The sequence below is a fragment of the Cryptomeria japonica genome, chromosome 11 (assembly GCF_030272615.1).
Source record: "Cryptomeria japonica chromosome 11, Sugi_1.0, whole genome shotgun sequence".
Taxonomy (NCBI): domain Eukaryota; kingdom Viridiplantae; phylum Streptophyta; class Pinopsida; order Cupressales; family Cupressaceae; genus Cryptomeria; species Cryptomeria japonica.
The window spans coordinates 126243215-126254462 of NC_081415.1; the positions used below are offsets into that span (position 1 = coordinate 126243215).

Consider the following 11248-nt stretch of genomic DNA (forward strand, 5'->3'; position numbering starts at 1 on the left):
TAAGATAGTTTTGTTCTTCCTTTCCACTATTCCATTCTATTGTGGAGTCCTAGGTGCAAAAAATTGTCTTCTGATTCGATGCTTCTCACAAAAGTTATTGAACTCATCGGATGTAAATTCACCGCCTTGATCTGATCTTAAAATTTTTATCTGAACAATCTTGTTTTTGTCTCAACCATAGCTTTGAAAATTTTGAATTTCTTAAGAGCTTCTAATTTTTCTTTCAAAAATGCAACCCACATCATTCTAGAGTAATCATCAATAAGCAACATAAATTATCTATCACCTTGAAAAATTTTAGTCCTTGCCAGTCCACACAGATCAATATGAATAAGATCAATATTTTCATTAGATCTATCATGTATGCTTCTAAAATAATTTCTAACTTGCTTACCCATTTGACATTCTCTACATACCGGATTGTGAGGTGCGATAATCTTGGGCAAATCTCTGATAGCCTGAATTGAACTAATCTTCACTGTGCAATCAAAATTAACGTGGCACATCCTCTTATGCCATAGACAACTTTCATCAATCTAAGCAATCAAGAAAGCCTTCTCACTAGAGTTCAAATGAAAGATGTTTCTCTCGGCGTGAGTTCCAGATGCAATTTCCAAACCAGATCTATTGATAATCTCGCAGTTTCCATTTTTGAATTGTAAATGAAATCCTCTATCTACTATCTGACCTACACTCAAAAGATTATGCTTCAAACCTTCAACATAGTGAATATTGTTAGTATTAGTCTTCCCATCCAAGGATATTGTTCCTTTGCCTTTGATCATGCATGCCTTGTTGTCTCCAAATCTGACTAGTTCACCACCAAAATATTGCAAAGGTAGGAATTTCCTCTTGTCGCCAATTATGTGATGTGAGCAACCATTGTCTATAACCCATTCATCCTTCTCTTGAATTTTAGCAGCTAAAGCATTCTCCTCAGAATGATTTTCATCAATGAAAAGTTTCAGAGAAGCATCCTTGATAGCAATAAAGACCCAATCTTTACTAGATCTTCCATTACTGGATCCACTCACAGGTTCATCATTATCATCACCAGCATAGTAACATGATTTATCTTTATTCCTTCTAAATCTATATCTTCTCTAATATTCTAGATTAGGTTTATAATTCCTCATAAATCTTTCTTGATTCCTAGCAGCTCTTTCAGGACATTTGGAAGAACAATGACCAATCTTATTGCATGAAAAACATTTAAAAGGAACTTTTCTTTCATACTTACTTCCAACCAATCCTTTAGGGATTCTTCTGGCTATTAGGACTTCCAACTCTTCAAGTTCTTTTTCTTCCCTCTCAATGTCTTCCAAATATTTAGCATATAATTCCTTTTAGTCTGTCTTCTGCTTACTGGAGGTAGATGCTCTAAATGCATTCTGTTTTATTAGCACTCTGATCTCCAAGTTCCTCAAGTTTAAAGCAATCGAATTCCCAAGTAATGTATCTCTGGTAACATGGGTATTTGACATTGTTCAGAGTTCATTTATTGCAGTACCCTTCATTTTGTAAGTCGAAGGTAGAACTCTTAGAATCTTTGAAACAACCTCATCCTCATTAATATTTTCACCACAACATTTGATTCCCATGACAATCTCATTCACTCTATCCGTGAAAGAATTTATCTTCTTATCTTCTTCCATATTTAAAGTTTCACATCTCAATCGATAACCTTCAAGATTTTCAATCTTTATTGCTTGGTCACCTTCATAAAGAGTTTCAAGCTTCAACCAGATTTGTTTTGTATTTTTTAGTTCTATGACATTTGAAATAGCTTCTCATCTGATAGGGCACTTAACAATTCTTCTTTCTCTCTGACATCATTATCAGCTTTCTTCTTCTCATTAGGAGGTGTCGGAGTTCCAAAATTAGGATCATGAGGTGTATACCCTTTCTCTATTATCTCACAAACTTCAGTTCCAAGATATCTCAGATGAATCTTCATTCGCTCCTTCCATATATTATAATTTGTACCATCAAATCTGGGACTGTCCTTTTGGTAGGGATTAAATGTAGAAGTTGATGCCATTGGATCTCCTCAAGCGGTTAAGCTTCTCCAGAGAGGACCTCTCTCTGATACCAATTGTTAGAATCTTTTATATCGGGAGAAAGCTGAGAGGGGGGGTGAATAAGTTTTCCACAAGTATAAGAAATTAATATAGATTATAAACCATTTATTGGAGCACAATATAAACAATACAGTGAAAGATAAAGCATGAAAACAAAAAACACACAAAACCAATATTTTTGACATGGAAAACCAGGTAAAGGGGAAAACCACAGTGGTAAACTCTACCCACAGTCAGATAATACTTTTTTAGCAATATGTGAAATAGTTACAATGGGGATTGCACTTGCAATCAAGCCAACCACCTAGAGCTCACTACTCATCACAAAAAGAAGTCTAACTAACTTACGTAAACATCAGACTACAATCTAGAGAAAATGAGTAGTGAAAGTAGCATCTCCTAATGCTTGATACATTTTCGGTGAAGTACAAATGTCTACCCTGCAATAGTAAAACCTTCTCAAACCTTCACTGAATGATATATCTTGTTTACACATAAACCTCTCTCTGATAATGTAGACATAATCTTCTATATTCAAATTACATGAATATATCACCTATAAATACAGATCATCAACCTTGATAACAAGGTCGGCTAAACCCTAAACCTATAAACCATAATTACAAAAATTGCATCACACGATACCAACAGACCAATATTATGATTTACACTACATAGCATGGACCTAATTCAAATTCCAAATGAATTAAATCTATTGGAAATTCTACTAAGACCTGTATCAGTATGTTTCACCAACTAGTAGAAACCCTCGATGCAATAACACAGAATAACCAACCGGATCCAAATAGGACTACCAAATCATCCCGTTAGCCAATTCGAAGCCACCAAACAATTAGGACATGATGAATAATGCCTTCATCACATTAGGAACCATTTCTATAAGTCGGACCAAAATCAATTAACCAAATCATCAAATATCACCAACCAATAAAGCCAACCGATACCAGGAAATACCAACCGGTAATCCAGAACATAAGTGATAGCTTCCAGAGCACCAAATCATGAACCAACCTGAGTAACCATCCAAAACCAAAACAAAAAATATGATCATATTGGATCATAATCACTGATAACCAAGTCCAACTGGGATATCAGTAACCAATCAGGAAAGAACCATATCCAACCGGAGCACAGTGTTGACATCAATGACAACACATAAGCAATTAAAACATATTGCCAACAAATTAAACCCTCAAATGTGTCATGCAAAAATGAAATGTGAGACTCCACAAACAATGAACCAATGTTTGGCAAATAGGAATCCCAATTAGGAAAATAAATATATACTTGTTGCTCAAGAATTATTGAAGTTTGTAGTGAAGGCAAATCAACTAGTTTTGACAAATAGTAAAAAATCTTCGAAGTATTTGCAACTTCATCTGAAATTTCCAAATCCTCCAAAAGATCACAATCATGAGTTATTGACTCTGAACATTGAAGAAATGCATGAGAATCAGGAAGAGCAAGTGACAATTGATGTGTCACAATTATCATCAAATAAGAGAATTAAATCATCAAATGTATCATTCAAAACTGAAATGTGAGACTCCACAAAAAATGAACCGATGTCTAGCAAAATAGGAATCCCAATTAGGAAAACAAATAGATACTTGTTGCTCAAGAATTATGGAAGTCCTTAGTGAAGGGGTTAGAGGGATAAACTACTTTTGACAAATAATTGGAAACCTTTGAACTATTTGCAATTTTATCTAAAATTTTCAAATCCTCCAAAAAATCACAATCATGAGTTATCAACTCTAAAGAATGAAGAGGTACATGAGAATTGGAAAGAGGAGCATCAAGAGATGATGGAGTACAATAATCACCATATAACTCTTGAAGGCATGAGTCCAAAGAGCATGTGGGCACTCAATAATAAAGTGACTCCAAATTGTCATAATCAACATTATCAATAATGATTCTAAAGACTTAGCCCCGAAACCTTTCCAAATATTATACTGACACGGTGTGTTAGGATAGGAAACTTCATTATACAAATAGGGTAATAGACTAAGCTCACTTAGATGGGTGATAATAATTTCACTCCATTGCCTATAGTTCCCCATCTCTAAGACAAAATAAAAACCTCAAATGTGTCATGCAAAAATGAAATGTGAGACTCCACAAACAATGAGCCAATGTCTACCAAATAGGAATCCCAATTAGGAAAACAAATAGATACTTGTTGCTCAAGAATTATGGAAGTCTGTAGTGAAGGAGGATCAACTACCTTTGCCAAATAATCAAAAACCTTTGAAGTATTTGTAATTTCATTTGAAATTTCCAAATCCTCCAAAAGATCACAATCATAATCCACATTATCAATGATGACTATAAAGACTTAGCCTTGAAACCATTCAAAATTTATGCTGACACAGTGTGTTAGGAAAGGAAACTTCATTATACAAATAGGTTAATAGACTAAGCTCACTTAGATGGGTGATAATAAAATCACCCCATTTCCTATAGTTCCCCTTCTCCAAGACAAATAAAAACCCATTTCAATTATAAATGTTCTTCAAAATATTAGAAATAATGCCATCACAAATATAACTTCCAAAATATAAACCTTGATATTATATTCACAAGAAACTTCATTATACAAATAGAGCAATAAATTAAACTCACTAAGATGGGTGATAATAAATTCACTAGATTGCCAATAATTCCTCATCTCGAAGAGAAAATAAAAAACCCATTTCTAATATAAATATAAATCCTTTTAGGAGGAAAAAGAAAAAGAATGGAGCCCTTAAAGGTTATATGAGCGATGGAGTTGATAGGAAACAATGGAGCCAAAGGTAATGAGCGATAGGTTTGGAAGGAAACAATGGAGCCCTTCCTAAAAGAAAGAAAGGGCCCTTAAAGGTTATACGAGCACTGGGGTTGGCAAGAAACAATGGAGCCAAAGGTGATGAGCAATGGGATTGAAAGAAAACAATGGAGGGTTGGGAGCCAAAGGTGATGAGCGATGGGGTTGGCAGATACCCAGGTCAACAAGCAATCAATTACGTCCTAGAGCACTATAAACCACCACACCAGCCTACGATTACCATAATCCACAAAAACTCTACGCGGCATTACCGTTGGTTATTAAAACGCCAATATCGAATTCTGATTACACAAATGTGGGACTAAAACACCCACGACTTCAGGAGCCTACAATATTTCTTTTACTCTCGAAAACCCTAGTCGGATCAAATATTGCTCAGTGACTTAGGAATTGCTCTCAAATAAAATATCTTCACCAATGAATGTGACACAGGCCTTCGTGAGAAATAAAGTTTCAGCTGGCAGATTTGATTGTGACAAATATATCTACAATTCATGCAATGTATAAATCATGCGCTCACCATGCATTTGTAAATAGGCCAATGTCGCTCAAGACTATACAATGAGGCCACTGTTAATGAACCACAAATGTCACCTCCCCACACGCGAGAAGAAAAGAGACATCAATGCCAAAGCCCGATGCAAATATAGGGATGAAAATGAGATGCCCATAAATTGACGAGTACTTCAACACGCCATGACTGTCAACAGAAGCAGCTCAAGCCTACAACACTTTCAACACCACCCACACTAAGCAATCTATTAATGGTAATGTTAAATAACTTTGAGTGATTAACATTTGTAAGTGTAGAAGTGTATTTTTAGTGTGATCACACACCTTAAGCAACATATGAAGCCTAGAAAATGTCAGTCAACTCTCAGTGTTTAACACTTTTAAGTCTATAAATGTAAACTTAATGTGTGTGATTTAAGCAGTTCCTTACAACAACAAGACACCATAAAGACGACATTTGTAAAACAGTAAGCATTCTCAACACAGATAAATATCGCTAACAAAGATCTAGATAAAGGCCTTGACCAAGGTTATAGCGCCTGCTAATAAGTACGTTATATACACAAGCTTCCGCAGGTACAATAAAAATGTCATGTAATTTGAAGACACAAGCTTCCGTAGGTACAATAAAAATTGCAAATTTAATCGAGAATTTTTTTGAAAAATTACATTGTTGTGCTAATGGAATGGTTCATATATCGCTAGTTGAATCTCCTGGGACCTCAACAAATTAGTGATGAAGATTCTCAAGAAATAGGAATGAGTTTCTGAATGTTGGTTCTCATATCATGTAGAAGTGATCAACCTCTCAAGATCTACAAACAACTATAAACTTTTACCATGGAAAGAAAGATAATTTATCAAAAATGATGATTGTATTGAGATTAATAGAAATGAGCATACACCTTGTTTATAAAGGAAAAGGTGATAGAGGTGAGCACCAATAGAAGATAAGGCTAACAATTAACTAAATGTAGGTAAGCAATAAAGTATAATAAACCTTACCTAACACTTAATGTATAAATGATGCTTAAGTGAAACTTAAACTATGAGCAAATATGTTTTACTCTAATAATGAAATCATTTAATTAGTAGCTTAAAATATAGACATGTCATGTTACATTGAATTCCATCACCCTACTAGTTTTGAGTTGCTTAGCATTGTCATGTGGGCCGGGGTATTTTATAATGGAAAAATGCTAGTGGAGATCGTGAGTCTGATGTTCCTATTAGGATTGCCATCAACTTGTACATATATATACTCTTTATATTTTGACCATGTGGTCTCTTGTAAAGGAATTTTTTATATATATATTCTGCCTAATTTTCACTTTTGAATTTAGAATTTATGTTGATATGTAATTTCATGTCTCTATTCTAATATACTAAAGTTGTTGTAGACTAATGTATAAAAGCATGCATTTTATGGATTATGTTAATATAATAATATAGTGGTCTTTACACTATTGATTATGTGTATGGACTATGTATAAAAATGTGCATGATATGGATTATGTTAATTTTTCACAAGTAACTTCCATCTTACAAAACCATAAGATATTCATGCATCTTAAGGACATCAAATTCTCTTGCAAGCCTTTTTATACCTCCAAAAATATTTGGCACGAGGTAAATAGTGACAAGACAAAATAGAGTGTATCATTTTAAAAAATAAAATAAAAAAATATAATAAATACAAATAATTAAAATGTACAAAATTCATAAAATTAAAATCCCATCTTTGAAATGAAGATTGGTTATTTTTCCTAAATATGTCATTACATTGTAAATGTCAAGTGGTGGAATGTTTAGATTAGGCTCCATTTACCTTGTAAATCCTTGAAGAAGATTTCATAGTTTTATTTAACATTATTGGTGAATAATTATTATCTCCAAGGATGATAAAGAAGGTGTACATGGATGCCCATCGATGTGGCTGAAAATTAAATTATTAATAAGTTACCCTTTCATATGTAATTGTAGTTGCATTTAGCTAGTAGTTGCTTTTCAGAAGATCAAAAGTGGATCTAATTGAGATGAAGAGGAATATGTACGTTGAGTTTATGATAGACTCATTCAATTTTCTTATGGACTTCCTAGGATTAGGATGTTAATTGATTTGAATAAATGAAAAAATGTATGATTCTTTTCATACAAAAAGGTGAATGCTAGGTGAATATGATGAGTTAATTAATATTAATGATATGTTGACTATTTTTCATATCTATGAGAGGTTTCACATGAGGATTTGCATGCCTACTTTTAGATGTGTTATTTTCCACATTCTTTCAAATGCCATTTATGTACTTTTCATTCATAGATCTCCTATATATTGGCGCCTTTAGATGGTAGTAACATTAGGTTATATCACAAGTTAGTCTAGTGCTATTATTCTATTGAAGTTTAGAGGGGTAATATTTTATATTATTAATAGAAGGCTGGGTCTCTTTGAGTAAAATTTTTACAACAAAGGGTTCTTGACATAAATATTTATATTATAGTTTCAATCTTATTTATTGAAATCTATTCTAATCTATATTTTTATTTAACTTGATTGCATAAAAAAAATATTGTTGTATAATTACTCAATGTTTCTACACACTATGCTCCATCTTGAGTTTATATAACTTCTTTTTCAAAAAAATATTATTTATTAAATATTTATATTGGTTAATTTCTTCTAAAGCATTTCATTGGATTTGTGTAGTGGCTTCTTTGCACATATCTAATAACACTAAATGTGGTAAATAATATAATAAACCATTCACTTTTCTATTCAATATGTCCTAGTCTCCTTATTTCAGCATAAGAGGTTTAGTTCTAGATACTATAGCTTATCTATTTATCTATTACCATATCTTCTATCCCAAGCTTCCACAACTCAAAGTGTGAATCTCTCCATATCTATAATGATATTTTTTGCATTTTTCTTCAAAAAAAATAATCATATAAGTCTTTACTTAAGGACAATCCTTTTGAGAGGGAAAAATTTACTCCAATTTAAAAAATAATTGCATTGTTTAGCAACTAAGAGGTCAAAAACAAAATTTTGACCATGTATTTATGAGAGAATTGCCAAAAAAAATATTTTAGAGATTTTTTTTTTAATAATAAGTAGATTATACAATACATACAATATTCCGTGCTAATGAAGCAATAAATAGGAAAAACTAAAACCATAAAAGTTACAAGTGGTTTTTTAAAAGTCAAAATAATGACCTAAAAATGACACCACAATTGATTTCAGTTTTTCATGGCCAAGTTGGTCATAGTTTTCCCAACAAAAAATAGAAGATGCTTGTATAGCTCTTATAACTTGTAATAATGTTTGTCATGATTGACCCCTTGACTCAGGCAAGCACCATAATGACACTTGATGTTCTTACAACCTCTTACACACCTCCCAAAATATTTGAGTCAAGACATATAATGGCAACACAAAATAGAATGTTTCATTTTCAAAAATGAAATCAAGATATATAATAAATGCAAATAATTAATATATAAAATTGAGAACTTTATAATCTTTCAATATAATTATCATATAAATAAACAAATATAGAGTCAATACAAAACTTATTGTGATCAAGCTTGCTCCAATATTCAAGACAAAAAGTTAGAGACTTTTCTTTTTAACAAAGGGTAAACACTTTTTGATGTGAGGTCACAAATAGGGGATCTCATCTCCGTATAAACATTCAACAATAGCACACTAATTAGATTTGAACATCAATGATAAGAACACAACAACAAAACTTAACCATCACATCATACCAATAACAAGAAATTTTTTTAAAATTACTATATAAAAACAAAAAGATTATTTATTTTTTATTTTGATTGGTTAAATATCTCATAATTCTTTTTCTCTTAAACACATATATATATATATAGATATATATGTAGAAATCATTAATATGAAGCATGGTGATATAGCTTCTAAGAAACCACTCTTCACATATTATATATCATAACAATAGTCGATAAGTACTTTGAGAAGGCAAAGATATGAAAAGGATAATTGTATTCGGGATATGATGCTGCCTATTCAGTGCGCATCTAAATTTTAAACAAATATATTTTTCACCTTATAAACTCAAGGTTCGTGGATATACCAAAGTAATATTATTTTTCTTGGTATAAATCAAACACCAGTGGCCATGAATGGTTGGAAATTTCAATGGGTTGGATGGTGAAATTTCAATCGCTTGGATGGTGAATCTTCTTTTCCAAAGCATAATTTGTAGTATCTTCAAATAGTCCACAGCCGTTTGTTCAATAAAAACAAATTCTGCTGTTTGTATAATTCCTATAACAATGCCCATGAATTTCCTCGGAAGCATTCCAAGAACAATGGGAATCTTCATCTTTTAACTCGTTAGGAAGCTCTCCATAACCCAAAATGCTAAGTGAGTTTCTTCCCTTAGTTTACTATATATGGAAGGATTCCTCATGAATTTGCAAGCTGAATGAACTAATGGAAAGGGGTGCAGGGAATCACCATAAGTTTATCTTGTACAGAGACCTTCCATTGTACAAGTACAGGCGATGCAGAGAATATGGGGCCAACTATGGATTTAAGTGCAACAATACAAATAACTCAAACTGCCAGTTTGTTCTACACCAAGGGTGTGCTCAACTCTCTAAGATCTTGTTGGCCCCTGTTTACAGCCCACGTAAATTTGCATTACAAGCAAAATCTGAGCGCGAAATGTATACTTGCACAGCCCGTGAGAAGCCCATAAAAGGTTTATTTTACAGAGAGAGTGATCATCCCCATATGAGGCTTCATCCTCTCTGCATAAAGCTTCCTTCACAGGTTGATTCTCCAGCTCATCCTCATCCGTTGGTTCTTTCTTCAGCAAGAGGACGCTACACTTGCATGCATTGCAACAAATTGAGAAATCGGGAATGGAGATATGAATGCGAGAACAGTGCATGCAAGTTTGTATTGGATTTGCATTGCGCAAAACGTGAAATCTACGGAATTCCAAAGACACGCAGAGATACTAGCAATGTGATACGTGTTACCACGCTCACTGTTCTCCGCCTTGTCGGAATTTGCGTACCTTTTGTTGGTGGTGGTGTTGGAGAAGTCGTACCCGGAGATGCTGGCCAAATCGATGATACGGCATGTCAGGCTGCTGGAGTTGTTGCCCAGGTTGCTGAACATGCGACTCACAATGTAAATGAAAATGGAAACCAAAATAACTTCCATGAAAATTCATTGTAGCCGTGGTTACTGTATGGTGTCTCTTAGCTTGAGAAGTTGGAGCATCTATTTCTTAGAATAAAAGTCCATTTGAGAAAGGGATCATTAGCAAAGTTCGAATGAGTGCTTACTTGCAGTGTATTATCTACTTATATAATAATTTCATTTTTAGTTCCTGCTACGTTAACTACTGGTTAAACTATATTCAGACAGTCAATGAAACATACAGTTTTTCTCTTCTAAATTTCCTTTTCTATATGTACTATGACAACTTGCTCAAATTTTAATTAATTGTAATAAAAAATTAATCATGTCTAATTTCCATTAGTTTATCAGTTCTTGAAGGGAGCTTGCAGTTCCTCACAGAGATTTCAAAATCAGAGAATGCACGACTATTGAGGTATGGTGGTAGATATTGGAAAAAAAATACAATTTAATATGAGCATGTAGCAAAAGTGTGAGCTTCACAGGCACTGTACCTTAAAATGATAAATAGCACAGATTTCGTAATTTAACACTTCCATTGCAGTGATGGGTTTCATGACTTCATATTGCCTTTCCTCTCAAAAAACTAATTTTTTTTAAAAA

At 33.2% G+C, this 11248-nt stretch overlaps 1 protein-coding gene across 1 annotated transcript; it reads left to right on the forward strand.

Annotated features, from left to right (window-relative positions):
* The first annotated feature begins 9925 nt into the window (after positions 1 to 9925).
* LOC131065334 (uncharacterized) lies at positions 9926 to 10681 on the forward strand. Its single transcript, XM_057999825.2, has one exon. The coding sequence runs from the start codon at positions 9926 to 9928 to the stop codon at positions 10679 to 10681; it is 756 nt and encodes a 251-aa protein (XP_057855808.2).
* The last annotated feature ends 567 nt before the right edge of the window (positions 10682 to 11248 follow it).

Coding starts and splice junctions, on each gene's coding strand:
- LOC131065334 (XM_057999825.2), top strand. CDS start 9,926: ATGGAAAGGGGTGCAGGGAATCACCATAAGTTTATCTTGTACAGAGAC.